Source organism: Chionomys nivalis, chromosome 6, assembly GCF_950005125.1.
Source record: "Chionomys nivalis chromosome 6, mChiNiv1.1, whole genome shotgun sequence".
Taxonomy (NCBI): Eukaryota; Metazoa; Chordata; class Mammalia; order Rodentia; family Cricetidae; genus Chionomys; species Chionomys nivalis.
In genome coordinates this window covers 93475308-93490520 of record NC_080091.1, presented here as the reverse complement: position 1 = coordinate 93490520, position 15213 = coordinate 93475308, and the positions used below count along the sequence as shown (strand labels likewise).

Below are 15213 nucleotides of genomic sequence, written 5' to 3'. Positions count from 1 at the left end.
TTCTCATCCACACCCATTGAACTCTGTGTCCTACAGATATCCTTCTCACCACATCCATTGCTGTTCTACTTACAACAGCCAGGAAATAGAAATAGCCTAGATGTCCGTCAACAATGACTATAATGAAAATGAGCTACGTTGACATAATGGAAAGTTATTCAGCAGTTAAGAATAAAATTCGTAGCTAAATGGATGGGTCTGGAAGCAATCATTACGAGTGAAGTTACCCAGACATAGAAAGACAGACGTCACATGTTTTCTCTTGTTTCTGGGTTTTAGTTTTGAATCCTTCTTCATTGAGAATATCCATAGAGAAAGAGACCAAGGGGACGGTCTTCCCAAGGCCAGGTGAGGGAGTTCGGACACAGTGGTATAAAGAGGTAAAGGGGAATAATGGAACAGAAAGGGTTAAACTGGGGTGGGAGATGGGGACAAGGTAGCCGAGGGTTACATGAAGGGTAACGAGCAATAAGGGTATTTTAAAAAGTACTTAGATTAGGGTGTGGTGGTGCACGACTTTAATCCCTGCACTTGGGAAGCAGAAGCAGGTGAATCTCCGTGAGTTTGAGGTCAGCCTGGTTTACAGAGAGAGTTCCAGGACAGCCAAGGCTACACAGAGAAACCCTGTCTCATAAAACTAACAAGTCATATGGGTAGGTTCAAAAATTGAGCTCCCATGCTTGGATCTGGAGCGTTTCACAACACACGTGTGCCTGGATTTGGAATATTTTAACCTTTACCAAATGCATGGCTCTTACTCAACCGAGATTCCAAACAGTGGACTTGGGAGGATTTCCAGATTTGGACTTTTGGATTCAGGATTTTCAACACATAGGGGTTTTCCATCCTTCTGAGAGGAGAAACAGAAGAACAAGGAAGTGTGGTTGAGCTTTCGGTGTTACACTTCCACATTTTCCTTCAGCACGAAGACTATATTCATATCTCAACTCCCAAGGCTGCGAATCTCCCTCTGTGGCCAGCAGACAAAGTCGGAAGTCAAGGAAAAAGCCATACAAACTTTTTTTTTCTTTTCTAGATGCTGGTTACTGAAGTCAGAGCCTTACGCATGCTCAGTGTTCTGCAGCACTGAGCTGTATGCCAGCCTCTCTCATTAACTCTCTCTGTGTGTACATGCATGTGTGTTCATGTGTGCAGTATATGCATATATACATGCTTATGGAGGTCAGAGGTCAACACTGATTGTCTTTCTATTTTTCATCTGTTTTTTTTTTCAAATTACCACCACCCATCACACATAACAACAAATAACTTTTAACAAATGACTTACTTAATGTGTGTAGGTGTTTTGTCTGAATGCATGTCTGTGTACCATATGGGTGCCTGGTGCCCAGAGAAGATAGAAGAGGGTGTCAGATCCCCTGGAACTGGAGTAACAGGCACTTGTGAGTCACTCACTCATGTGGGTGCTGGCAACCAAACCCCAGTTCTCTGGAAGAGCAGTTCGTGCCATGAAGCACTGAGCCACACCTTCCTGCTCTCAACCACACCAGCCCCCTCTTGAGTTTTCTAAGACAGGGTCTCTCGCTGAACCTGAATGTCACTAACTGACTAGGGTAGCTGGCCAGTTAGCTCAGAGGATCCACTTGCCTTCGTACTGGGGTTACTCACATAAAAAAACCACCCAGTTTTTCTGTGAATGCCGCGGATCCTCATACTTGTGTGGCAATCATCTTACCATTGAGCCACTCCCCACCCCAAACTCCTCATTAGCTCTTGATGGTATTTAAGTACTGCACAACTTTCTATACATTGCTGTAGGGTATTTTTTTTTAAATATTTATTTATTTATTATGTATACAATATTCTGTCTGTGTGTATGCCTGCAGGCCAGAAGAGGGCACCAGACCCCATTACAGATGGTTGTGAGCCACCATGTGGTTGCTGGGAATTGAACTCAGGACCTTTGGAAGAGCAGGCAATGCTCTTAACCTCTGAGCCATCTCTCCAGCCCCCTGCTGTAGGGTATTAAAGACCAAAGGCAGCCCCTCCGAACACACATGCAGCTGGAACACCTGCAGGCGCTCTTACTTGAGAAGGTGCTGTTCTTGAACTGCTTGTGATACTGTTCTTTCAGCAGAAACAGCTCGAAGAAGGGCCATTCCATCTGGAGTCTCCTCACCACATCGGCAGAGACGGGTTCAGACCGGCAAATATCTGCAGGTGAAAGACAGAAGAGCTCAGGACCACAATCTTCACAGTGACGAGGCTGAAACCCAACCTGGATGTTTAGTCAACTATTATGTAGCTAAGAAAGGTAATTAGGTTATTAAGTTATTAAGTACAAAATCAGGGGAAGTTGTATTATTACATGTGCCACATCTGTTGACTAACGACGGCCAAGAAAACAACCAGCAGGCAGTTTCCCTAAGAAACATTGGGTGAGCACTGACGTGGAACACTAGACATGATTTCAGATGGTTTACTAACTCAGAAATTCCCTCAGCAGGTTGAAGGTATCAGAGAGCTGGATGGAGAGGTCAGGAAGGAAGGAAGGAAGGAAAGAAGGAAGGAAGGAAGGAAGGAAGGAAGGAAGGAAGGAATTTAAGTTAACCATAAAAAAAGAAATTGAAAGTCCATTGTCAAAATACAGCTGGCTGTGGTGACACACCTGTCATCTCGGCACGTGGGAGGTTGTGGTAGGAGGATTGCATGAATTTGAGGCCAGCTTTGACTACCTAGCAAGACTCTGCCTTAGAAACAAAACAAAACTGTTGGAGAGCTGTCTTAGCAGTTAAGAGCACTTGGTGCTCTTGTGGAAGACCTGGGTTCAAATCCCAGAACCCACTTGGTGGCTCACAATTGCCTATAACTCCACTTCCAGGGTATCCAGCCCCATCTCTGACCTCCTCAGGCACCAGGTACGCATGTAGTGAACTACATACATGCAGGCAAAAAGCCCATACACATAAAAACAAACAAACAAACAAACAAACAAACATCAAAACATGTAGAAAGTTGCTATACCTGGACGGTATTTGTTTTGCAGTGGTTTCTTCTCTAATGAATTGGAGCTAATGGGCCCAAACTGGTAAGTTACCAACTGTTCTCCATGAAAGCTTCCGGAACCACGGGGTGCGCACGGGAGCCCCACTCTCCTTCTCAGGAAATTTGGGATCAACCTACCCCTGGACCCAGCAATACCACTCTTGGGAATATACCCAAGAGATGCCCTATCATATGACAAAAGCATTTGTTCAACTATGTTCATAGCAGCATTATTTGTAATAGGCAGAACCTGGAAGCAACCTAGATGTCCTTCAATGGAAGAATGGTTGAAGAAAGTGTGGAATATATATACATTAGAGTACTATTCTGCGGTAAAAAACAATGACTTCTCCAATTTTGCATGCAAATGGCTGAACTTATCATTAAAGCAGGCCCTGGAGGCTGCTTTCTGCTCCTTCCTAATCACTACTCTTCCAGTTTGGGACTGACCATTCTGAACACTTTCTCTCTGGAGAGAGTGAGTCGAAAGGAATATGTAATATAGGAACTAACTAAACGCTACTCACTAGCAGACGAAATACACACACTCTTAAGGTGGAAGACATACAATGTATCTCGCAACTGTTCAGATAACGGTTTGACAGACATCCGGGGCTTCACAGCACTTCTGACGGTCACAGACAAATCTCAGGTCCCCAAGGGCAGGTGAGGTCCACACACTTACGTGTTAGAACTGTTTGAAAAGCTTGCTAAGGACAGAGGCTAAGGTTGGGGCCCCGAGACCCCACTGCTCAGACTCAGCCCAGGCAGTAGGGACAGTCAATGAAGTCGAGACCCAGCACCCAGAAAATCACATGGTACTCAGGCAAAAGTTTTCTCCTGGGTTTCTTTGTTCAACCTCCCACTCTCCGTATAATAATGTGCTTCTGTGTATCACTATGCTGTTACCTCTAAACACTCTCCAGTCTGACCCTGTTTCTACCCATGTGTCCCCTCCAACCAGCTATTTTCAGGTACAGCCACTGTTTGCCTGTTTTTAACCCCCGGTCATGCCCAGCATGCCCCAGGAAAGCCGCCCACGGCTTCCTCGTTCCCCTGGGATCCTCTGCTTGTCTAATAGCTAGGTCTGAGCACACCCTTTTCCCAAAGCAATCTCACGACCGGCACAGGTTAACTAAAATATATAATCTTTTCTAAGTTTCACCGTGATTGACTTCAGAGTGCCAGTAACTTCTTTCTTCAAAAGTTGATTCCTTCTTGGGATCGAAAATCAGGAAGTCAGTCTTCGTACCACCAAATCTCAAGAATGCAGGAGATAAACCTCTGGCTAACGTGCGGAGCCTTGGAGAGCTGTTATGAAGACAAGCAGGAAAGTATAATAATAATAATTATTAGTATTTCAGTTTTTTGAGACATCTTACTATGTAGCCCAGACTTGCCTCAAACTTGGGATCCCTCTGCCTTTGTGCCAGAGTGCTGGGATTATAGGCATGCACCACCATTCTGACTTGTAGTTATTATTTTCTGAGAAAGTCCAGTTAAATATTTTCACTTCCTTCTCTCTTGGTGGGCCTACTCCTTAACTCTAGCTGCTATCCACCCCAGGGTGGTCGAGGAGGAGAGCAGCTCAAGACGTCAAAGATTTAGTGATCATCTGGGTCAGAAGAGCCAAGGGTGAGTGTGGGGACATGCCTTGGAAGACGGGCTGTCATCTGCTGAGATGAGGTCATAAGGTGGAATGGGGGAGGAGACTCTGTAAAAACTGAGATGCCAACTGTGGTGGCTAATGCTTCAGTGTCAACTTGCCTGTATTTATAATCACCATGGAAACACATCTCTAGGTATGTCTGGGAGCGTATTTCCAGAAAAGTTAAACGGAGGAGGGAAGAGCTATCCTCAACGTTGGTGACACCATTCCATGGGCTGGGGTCCCAGACTGAATAAAAGGGAGAAAGTGAACATTCATTTTTCTTCTCTTTGTGCAGACGCCGCCATGTGACCAGCTGCCTTGGGCTCCTGCCAGCGTGACCTCTCTGAGGTGGTGAACAACACACTGAACCAAACCTTTCCATCCCTAAATGGTATTGTCAGGCATCTTGTCCCAGCAGTTGACAAAACTAATACATAAATGGACACTGAGCCCCCAGATCCACAGGTGATGGAGGAAGGTCATTGGTTAAAAAATAAAGAAACTGCTTGGCCCTCATAGGTTAGAACATAGGTGGGTAGAGTAAACAGAACAGAATGCTGGGAGGAAGAGGAAGTGAGCTCAGACTCGATAGCTCTCCTCTCTGGGGCAGATGTGATGAAGCTCTGACCCAGGATGGACGTAGGCTAGAATCTTCCCGGTAAGCGCACCTTGGGGTGCTACACACATTATTAGAAATGGGCTAGTCCAGGTGCGAGAGTTAGCCAAGAAGAGGCTAGATATAATGGGCCAAGCAGTGTTTAAAAGAATACAGTTTGTGTGTTGTTATTTCGGGGCATAAGCTAGCCAGGCCGAGAGCTGGGTGGCAGGAACGCAGCCCGCAGCTCCTACTGCATCTGGCGCCCAATGTTTGGTTTAGGACCCCTCCTTCCCCTGCTCGGCTGCCTGCCGCCAGTTCGGCTTGGCGCGAGCCCTCCCTCCCTCAGCCGCGGCCTGTGCCTTGCGGCCTGTGCCTTGTGCGTGGAGCCAGCAGTTTAACATAAATTATCACGCAGTGGCTTTTCTTGCTGCAGTTCTTTATATTTTCCCTTTAAACACCTCAGATTGACTTCAAGTCCCCACGCACCCTATCGTTTGCCTCCCCACGTGGATTTAAACTCCACAGGCCCGCATAGTCTCTGCCCGCGTGGTTTGCTCTTTTCTGAGTCGTTTTTAAATCTCCCTTGCAAGCACAGCGCTTGAGTGGCGCGAACCAGAGCACAAACAGTTGCTGAAAGCTGCAACCCCTCCGGGCGACTCTGTCACGTGGAGGCATAAGCGGCTTCCATGTTGCTCTTCTCTACCCCTGGATTCTGGGTTTCTTGTTCCGTCTATGGAATTGATTTAATTACATTTACTTTGTTGAGAAACTCGCATTTTCCAGTTTTTAACATCTACTAAGGCGGACACTGAAACAGGACCCCGTTTTCGTCGCGACTCGGCAACAGCGCCACCTACTGGATAATAGGTAATATGGCAGTTTTCGTTTCTAGCGCAAATTTTACTGCTTTGCTTACTAATACAATGGAGTATATCATACAAGGTTTATATGATTATGGGGATACCTTAATTTGCCTGTTACTAGGTTTCAGTTTTCTTTTCCATATTCTATCATTAAGGAAGAATATGGCACTCCTAAGAACGATAGAATCTTTACGAACTAATAATGAACAACTAATTGACAGGATTAAAATTATTGAAAATCAGAGGTTATCTGAACAAGTGGATACTATGATAGACAAAATTGACTCCATATCCAAGGGTACTAGAAAGTTACCTGAAAGGGTTCAGGCTGTTGAATTTGACATTCAGACGTTATCACAAAGTTTTGATAAGGTAACAGACAGAATGTACCTCCAAGATGGGAATCTACATGATATACAAGAAAAGTTTAAGGAGGACATGTTATCTTTGAAGGAAAAAATTAAAGCTTTGGAATCACAGGCCAGAAGAGGGCACCAGACTTCTTTACAGATGGTTGTGAGCCACCATGTGGTTGCCGGGAATTGAATTCAGGACCTTTGGAAGAGCAGGCAATGCTCTTAACCACTGAGCCATCTCTCCAGCCTGTGCCACATGTGAATGGAACTCAGGAGACACATCCGGGCTTGGGGATGTGTCCTGGAGACTGCTTGGTATAGTCAATGATCAGCCACATTTCGCCTGCAGACCTGATGCCCTCTATGAACTCCGCAGCTACTAACTACATGCGGCAGGGGCCCTGTGCTCTCCTTCCCCTCCTCTCTCTATCCTGATGCCACTAGAGTACTCCTAGTACCACCATGGTTGCCCACATCACTCCCATTCCCAGTCCATCTGCATCCCTTTGGGACTCGCAACCATCCTGGCTGACCCAAGATATCCCTAGTCCGGGTTCTGCCCCCCTCTGGTGGAGTCAGACCTCAGACCCCACTGAGAAGACCTCAGTCCCAATGACAGCCTACCATCCACCCATCCACCCCACCCTCCTCACCGGGCTGGGACTCCTTGGAGTATAAACTCAGAGTCCCAACCAGAACTTCAGATCTGGGACCAGTTAGTCTGAACACAGAAACCCAGAGTGGCGTCCAACTGAAAGCCAGGTGTCATTCTGCTGGTTCACAACCTGTCAGATTTAAGTGACAGCAACCAACGCACCAGACACCCAAGCAGCAAAGGAGACCAGACATCTATGTAGAGAAACACACGAATGTCATATCCAGATGCCTAGAGCCCAGCTCAGAAACACAAACATGAACCACCGAGACAACATGCCTCCTCCAGAAACCAGCACCTTACTTACTTAAAACTTACTATAAGCTATACTATAAGTTAACTTGTTATAAGTGCTGAATAAAGCAATTTAGCTGACATGCAAGACAAGCATTTCAGCATAGCAATTATGAATATGTTTAAGGATCTTAAAGATGATATAAATAAATGTTTCAATGAAAACAAAGCATAATAGCCACATAGCCTGTGAATGCCAATATAAAGCCCAAGAACTCACGCGAAGGACTTGCTCAGAGTCACTTAGGCCTTATACCACCCCACTGACTTTAGCCGGGCATTGGTTCTGGTTTCTGGTATTTTTATTTTGTTTGATGACAAGGAAATCCATTTAGATTTATGTAGCTACTATCTGTACGTAATCGAGGCTGGGCAAGTGTGGTGTCCTTTGAGAACTAGAGGGGAAAGGAGCTGCAGCACCAAATGATGGCCTGGGTCGGATACCCGTGGACCAAAGCCTGATCCCCAGAGGTATGGACTGCAACATCAGGGGTCACCCCCCATCAACCCAACCTGCCTCATGTCCTGCGGAGGATTTCCCACTCTTTGAAATCGGCTTCCTCGTGTGGCTCACTGCTCTGCTTCTCCCAGCTGCTGCCCCTGGTACTGGTTCCCTGAGAGCAGGGACCTTGTCTGGTCTATTGGATTCTTCCCAGGACCTAGACGAGGGCCTGGCACACAGCAGTGCTTGGCCAATATTTGTCAAGTGAATGAACAAAGAAAGCTAGCCTGAGAAAGGGCAAGGGGAGGCCAGCCAATGACTAGTTTTTGAACATGATGACATTAAAACTCATTGCTATGGCCATTGCCACATAAAGCAAGTCATATGTTCGGAGTTTTGCTAGTAAGGACCTTTTGTTTGTCTCCTTTGCAGCAAAGTATCTTTTGTGTTCTTAGAATACAATATTGATGCCGTCTGAAAAAAAAAAAAACAGATTTAACACAGCTGCAAAACTTTCCATAAAAGCAAAATTGATCAAAGGCACAGTATTTCAGTCATATGCAGGAGAAAGAAGGGGGGAACACTCATCACACGGTGCCATGGAAATCAAAGAACATGTAAGGCAGCTGCAGCTGTTCCCTTTCCAGTGAGGCTGTCAAGGAAAAAACAAAACAAAACAAAACAAAACACAAAACAGCCTGCAGGTGTCTTTATTTTACCTTTAGGGTAAAAATATATTGCTTATCTTTGACACAGAGAAAAGGTGCCTCATTAATATGCACTAAATGCTATTATATTTCCATTTCCAGATTTAAGGGCCACCCCAGAGACTCTAAAAGAAGGATACAGGATGGACTGAGTGACAGCTGGTGTTTCAGCGAGAGCAGTGAGGCAGAAGCAGAGGTTATTATCACAGGATGGTTTGGACGACGAATCAAGAAGTTCAACTATGGATGAGACAGAGAGAGGAGGCAGCTGCTCAGGGCGGTGCTTAAAGGGGGAGGTTGAGAATTTACTTTTGCTACAATGTAAAGGAGCTGAGAAGGCACGGAGTTGGGATCCAAGAACACCATGTTGGAATTTTACGTTTCACACATAGAGGTGATGTTACTGAAGAGAATCAAGACAAGCTCGCGATGTTTACACACTGAAATGGAGTCAAGCAACGTGAGCTAACAGTCAACCGTCAGCAAAAAAGCACCCTGGTTCTCCGTGCTTGCCAGTTTCCACAGTGCGTGAGTGTGATGCCACAGAATGGGGTTGAGAAGAAATGTCACATTTCATGGTGTGATGCAAACTGGCCCAAGGCTGAGGAGCTGTGCTCTGAGAAGATGAAGACGAGGGTGGAGCAACTGAGAGACTTGTGTTTGCAGGTAAACTTGATATCACCTAAGAAGATAGTGGGACTCGGGACTGAGAACAGCGATGGATTTTAATCAATATGGAGACTAGGGAAGCAGGGGATGACAAGGACTGAATGAGAGCTGGAGGGGAACCCCACACTGGGGTCACAACAACCATCTCTAACACACAGCGGTTTCATCCAGCGCTTTAGACAGCTGGGTATCATTATTATTCTGACTTTATAAATACGGAGCCTAAACAAAAAGGAGCTAAGCTAATCTCGCCAGAGGTAGCAGCCAAGAGGGATCTCAACTACCACAGTCTGCATGCGGACTCCTGAACCACGGTCTAGAAGGAGTTGCAGGCACACGAATGGAGTGTGAAAAAATGTACAACTCATACTCAACAGGTCTACAGGGGCAGAGGAATCTTCAGGGAGTGTTCAGTTAGCTAGGGCATGGGGTAAAGGAATACTCTATGGGAATGACAGCAGGGTTACCAAGCTCAAGGCTCCAGGGAGCATGGTGGAATGACTTGGGAGGGAAGGAGGCACCAATAGGGGATGGAACAGGGATCAGGCCTGTGGTTACTCTCAGTTCTTTGTCTCCTTTCAGTCAAAACCACTTCTCTCCATAATAGACAGGCGCCCTGCGGCCCTGTGCTTTGTGGGTCTGGTGGTTTGAATGAGAAATGTCCCACATAGGTGCACTTACTTGAATACATGGTCCCCAGACAATGGTGTTCTTTGAAGAGTTTTAAGATAAGGCCTAAGGGGGGATGGTTCAATGGTTAAGAGCACTAGCTGCTCTTCCAAAGGACCCAGGGTTCAATCCCCAGCTCCTGCATGGCAGCTCACAGCTCTGTAGCTCCAGTTCCAGGGGATCTGACACACTCACATAGACATACATGCAGGAAAAACACTAATGTGCATAAAGCAAAAATAAATACTTTTTTTTTTTTTGAAAAAAGAATGGGGTTGGAGAGATGGCTCAGAGGTTAACTCTTTCAGAGGTCCTGAATTCAATTCCTAGCACCCAATAGGTGACTCACACCATCTATAATGCGACTGGTGCTCTCTTCTGGCATGCAGGCAGAACACTGCATACATAATAAATAAATAAATAAATCTTAAAAAGAAAGAGAGAAAGAGAGGGATTATTTTTAAAGGAGGGCTGGGGATTTAACTCGGTGGTAGAGCACTTGCCTAGCTCTTTTGCTTTGAGTTACTTCTGGGTCTGGTCACTGGCTGTCATTCCCCTCTGCCTCTGCGTTTGACTGTGGTATGTTGACACAGCAACAGAAAAGTAACCAACACACTGGCTATTAAAGCACAGACTTTGTACTGGTAACAAACGCTTCTCCAAATACAGAACACAGCTGTCAATAAAGATGTGGGAATTTAACTATTAAAATTATTAATGAATGACATCTGAGTTAAGGTTTCTATTGCTATGAAGAGACATCATGACCATGGCAACTCTTATAAAGGAAAACATTTAATTGAGGTGGCAGCTTACAGTGCAGAGATTTGATCCATTATCTTTATGGTGGGGAGCATGGCGGCATGCAGGCAGACATGGTGCTGGCTACATCTTGACCAGAAGACAACAGGAAGTGAACTGTCTTACTTGGAGTAGCTTGAGCATAGGAAATGAAACCTCCAACAAGACCTTACCTACTCCAGCAAGAACACACTTTCTAATATTGCCATCCCCTGTGGGGACCGTTTTCTCTCAAACCACCACAAATGTTATTAAAATGGCAAAAAATAATGTTTACTTTAAAAAAAGAAGCAAATTACTATACAAAGCAAGCAAAAACTACATTTTTGCTTTGTTGGTGTACAGACTGGTTTTGTGTCAACTTGACACAAGCTAGAGTCATCAGAGAGGAAAGAGTCTCAGTTGAGGAAATGCCTCCATGAGATCCAGCTGTAAGGCATTTTCTCAATTAGTGATCAGTGTGGGAGGGCCCAGCACATTGTGGATGGTGCCATCCCTGGGCTGGTGGACCTGGGCTCTATAAGAAAGCAGGCTGAGCAAGACACAGGGAGCAAGCCCATAAGCAGCACTCCTCCATGGTCTCTGCATCAGCTCCTGCCTCCAGGATCCTGCTGTCTGAGTTCCTGTCCTACTCCCTCCAATGATGGACTATGATCTGGAAGTGTAAGCCAAAAACCCCTTTCCTCCCTGTCTTCATTAGGGCTTTTATTGCTGTGGAGAGACACCATGACCACGGCAACTCATAAACGAAAACCTTTAATTGGGGGCTTGCTTACTGTTTCAGAGGTTCAGTCCATTATCATCATGACAGGGAGAATGGCCGCACACAGGCAGACATGGCGCTGGAGTAGCTGAGAGTCCTACATCTTACAGGCAACAGGAAGTTGACTGAGACAACGGGCAGTATCCTGAGCACAGGAACCCTCAAAGCCTGCCCCCAGTGACACCCTTCCTCCAACAGGCCACAAGCATTCCAACAAGGCCACACCTCCTAACAGTGCCACACCTATGAGACTATGGGGGCCAATCACACCGAAACTACCATGCCACCCTACTTGATTCTTGGTCACATTGTTTCGTTGCAGCAACAGAAACCCTAAGACAGTTGCTCAGTGCCGCGTTTGCCCTGTAAAACTCACAATTTCTACCAATTATATCATCTCATCTCCATGAGGAAATTATAGCCGTGTATGCACATGCCTTGTTACAAATAGAGCTGCACCCTCTAATACAACAGCCGTGCACTGCTGAACCCCTGAAGTGTGGCGGGTGCTGAACTGAGACATGGTGTAAACATAAATCCCAAGATTTTAGAGGCATGAGTTCAGAAAGGGAATGTGATCTACCTCATTACTGTTTTTATATTGGGCTGGGGTGCAGGTCAGTGGCAAGACCCTGGACTCTGTCACCAGCACTGGAAATGTTAGCGGCCACACGCCTCTTCCTACTGTCTATGTTCACTTTTTGTTGTTTTGCTATTTGAGACAGGGCCTCACTGTGTAGCCCAGGCTAGCCTTGAACATGTGATCCTTTTATCTCTGCTTCCTAAGTGCTAGGATTCTAGCTAACAATCATGTTTAGCTTTTTTTGCTTTTTGTAAAAAAGTTTAAAAATTCCATTTGTGCCTTGCATATGGGGCTGACATTATAATTCATGTTGTTTCTGGGACCAGGTCTCTTTGGTATTCCGCACTAATCCAGGCTGAGAGTATATTCTGACTAATTTCCCCAGGGAAGAAAAATTTAACAGATGTTCCTTTTCAATTCTAGAAACTTCCAAGATTAACGTCTAAATTCTTCGTACTGTCTGTTCTCTGGTTACAAATGTGAGAGACCTGTTTCCGTTCTTCTAGCACCTGTAACAGAATCACCCCAGCCCTCCTTGGAGGCACTGCTGAGGTTTGGGCACCAAGTCTCCTATCTGTATGGTAATGGCAGGTTTTTTTTTTTTTAATCAGTCTATCAATTTGTTTCTAGACAATCTTTTCCTAATATACTCTGCTGTGTTTCCTTCAGAAAATAATCACTGGCTTGTTTTCTTCTGTGTGCCTTTATTTCTGTGATCGGAGTCTGCCTCCAAATACTGCCTTTATTTGCTAGCCATGGGTGAGTTACTTAATCTCCCATAACCTCACCTTCTTCATTGTTGCCTCCCAAGTGCTGGGATTAAAGGTGTTCACCATCATACTTGGCCTTTAAAAGCCTTCCTTCCTTCCTTCCTTCCTTCCTTCCTTCCTTCCTTCCTTCCTTCCTTCCTTCCTTCCTTCCTTTCTCTTTCTTTCTTTCTTTCTTTCTTTCTTTCTTTCTTTCTTTCTTTCTTTCTTTCTTTCTTTCTTTCTTTCCAAAGTCTAATGTAGCCCAGGCTGAGGATGACCTTGAACTTCTGATCCTCCTCCCTTTGGCTCCTGAGTGCTAGGAGCCGCCAAGCCTAGCTGTATGTAGTGTTGAGGATTGAACCCAGGACTTGGTGTGCATTAGGCAAGAAGAAACAATGAGCATAACCTTCAGACACTGTAGTGAATACTTATTATCTCGTCAAATCACCATACAAATCCCATGAGTCACATCTGTGAAAACCAGGGTGACTGGACCGTCAGACTCTCAACCGTGAGACTCCATGTAAAGTCCGCCGGAACACCTGATAGCTTGGGTTCAGGCTGTGCAACCAGTGTCACCTTTGACAATAGTGACATAAAGGACTGGCAAGGATGTAGTAAGTGTGGTGGCATTCAAGAGGCCGAGGCAGGAAGATCATGAGTCCACGGCAATGTCTCAAAACCACAAAAGATGTGGTCATCTCTGGAGCCTTCCCTGGTTTAGATGACCTCGATTTGCCTGGTGTCTTTCACCTTGGGGACAGGCTGCACTCACGGAGGAGGAGCAATAGGTGTGTTTCCTCAGGAGAAGGGAAAACCCTGCACTGACGAAGCAGTATCCAGTCTGCACCCTATTCTTGGAGAAACATAAGCTTTGTAAAAAGTTTATTAGCACATATTAATTATAGGTAATAATGGCTTTCATCATGACTCATGTGAAAGTGTATAAAATGTATTTTGATTATATTCGCCCCCATTGCCTTCTCTTGTCCCGCCCACTGATTCCCAATTTTCTCAATTAGTCTCAGACTTCTTTCTCTTCCCTGTCTCCCCTCTCCTCCAATTTAGTCTGGCCTCACACTTGCTGTGTTGCCAAAGATGGCCTGTAACTCCTGATCCTCCTACCTCCCAAGCGCTGGGCTTACAAGCACCGTGCAGTCCCAGGCATGGTGGTATACTCTTGTCTCCCTCCTCTCCCACTTCTGCACCCTCCACCCGTTTGGTCCATTCTGGCCTCAAACTTGCACGTTACTCAAACTGAGGTACACCCAGTGCCCTTACAGCTAAATGATTTAAAAACAGCAAGAAGACCAAAAAAAAAAAAAAAAAAAAAAAAAAACCAGCAAGAAGAGTGATGGAAGTTCTCCACAGGGGCTTTTTCTATCTGACTTTTCTTTCGTGGCTTTTTTTTTTTTTTTTTAAATCTAAATGTCCTAAGAGAGTTTAAAGAACACCAGCTTACTGTTCTCTACTGAGGCGAATTCAAAGGCTCCAGCTGAAGAGCTGGGACATATGACACCTTTGGGTTTTATCCTCCAAGCCTCCTCTCAACCTGGGCTTGGCTTGAGCCCAGGCAACCAGCGCTGAGTAAATGAAACAGGAAAAAGCTTTTGGGGCTTGGCTGTACATGAGAGGCAGGCTCGGTAGACCGAACGCAAAGTTGTTTCTGCCAAGAGAGTGGCTGGCCCTCGTGAGTGTGAGAGGTGACTAGAAACAGGCGCGGTGGGATCAGGGGCTGCACTTACCCCAGGAAGGTGAGGAACCGCGAGTCGGTGGCCAGGTTGGCGTCGATGGTGACAGACAGGAACGAGGGACTCACGAGATGGAGCGGCAGCTCGGTGGAAAACTCCAACTCCACCACGTCCTCGGCCTGAGCGGTCCCGGCTGGGGCGCCCAGGGCCAGGGCACCGAGCGGCCCCCAGAGCCCCCAGAGCCCCAGCAGCAGCAGCCGCCGCCGCATTTCACCTGGCTGGACCGCCGGCAGTTGTGGGAGCTCCCGCCCCCGGCACCCGGCCCTGCTTTGCCTCTAGCGCCAGGGCTCGGTACCCTCCCGTGGCGCTCCATCCTCCCACTCCTCCCCTGCGTCCCTCCCCTAACGCCCTTCTCTCCCCGCCCTCCCATCCGCGTGCTCTCCAATTTCCGCGCTGGCTTCTTCCTCGGCGGCAGCGGTCACGTCCTCTTTTGAAATCATCCACACCCATTCCAAATGTGCCGAGGTGGCCAAAATCCAAGATCCTGGGAGGCCTGGGGAGGGAACGCCCCGGAGCCTCAAGGGGGTGAGATCCAACTTCCTGGTGTCCTGCGCACACTATCTCCTCTTCTAGGTCCTTTCCCCTTAGCGCCAGAACTTGCCCCCAAATTAAAAACATTGGTTGAGGACTCAGTCAGCCCTTACCCTGACTCCCGG

At 46.4% G+C, this 15213-nt stretch overlaps 1 protein-coding gene across 1 annotated transcript in view; it reads right to left on the bottom strand.

The window, feature by feature from the left end:
- Nucleotides 1-14832, bottom strand: part of Hpse (heparanase) — a 39366-nt gene extending 24534 nt beyond the window's left edge. Inside the window, exons 1-3 of the mRNA XM_057772172.1 lie at nucleotides 14552-14832; nucleotides 4172-4317; nucleotides 2050-2175 (exon numbers count right to left, since the gene is read on the bottom strand). Of these exons, the coding sequence (XP_057628155.1) occupies nucleotides 2050-2175; nucleotides 4172-4317; nucleotides 14552-14766 (487 nt within the window). The 5' untranslated portion in view covers nucleotides 14767-14832. The remainder of the gene's footprint in view (nucleotides 1-2049; nucleotides 2176-4171; nucleotides 4318-14551) is intronic.
- Nucleotides 14833-15213: the final 381 nt, after the last annotated feature.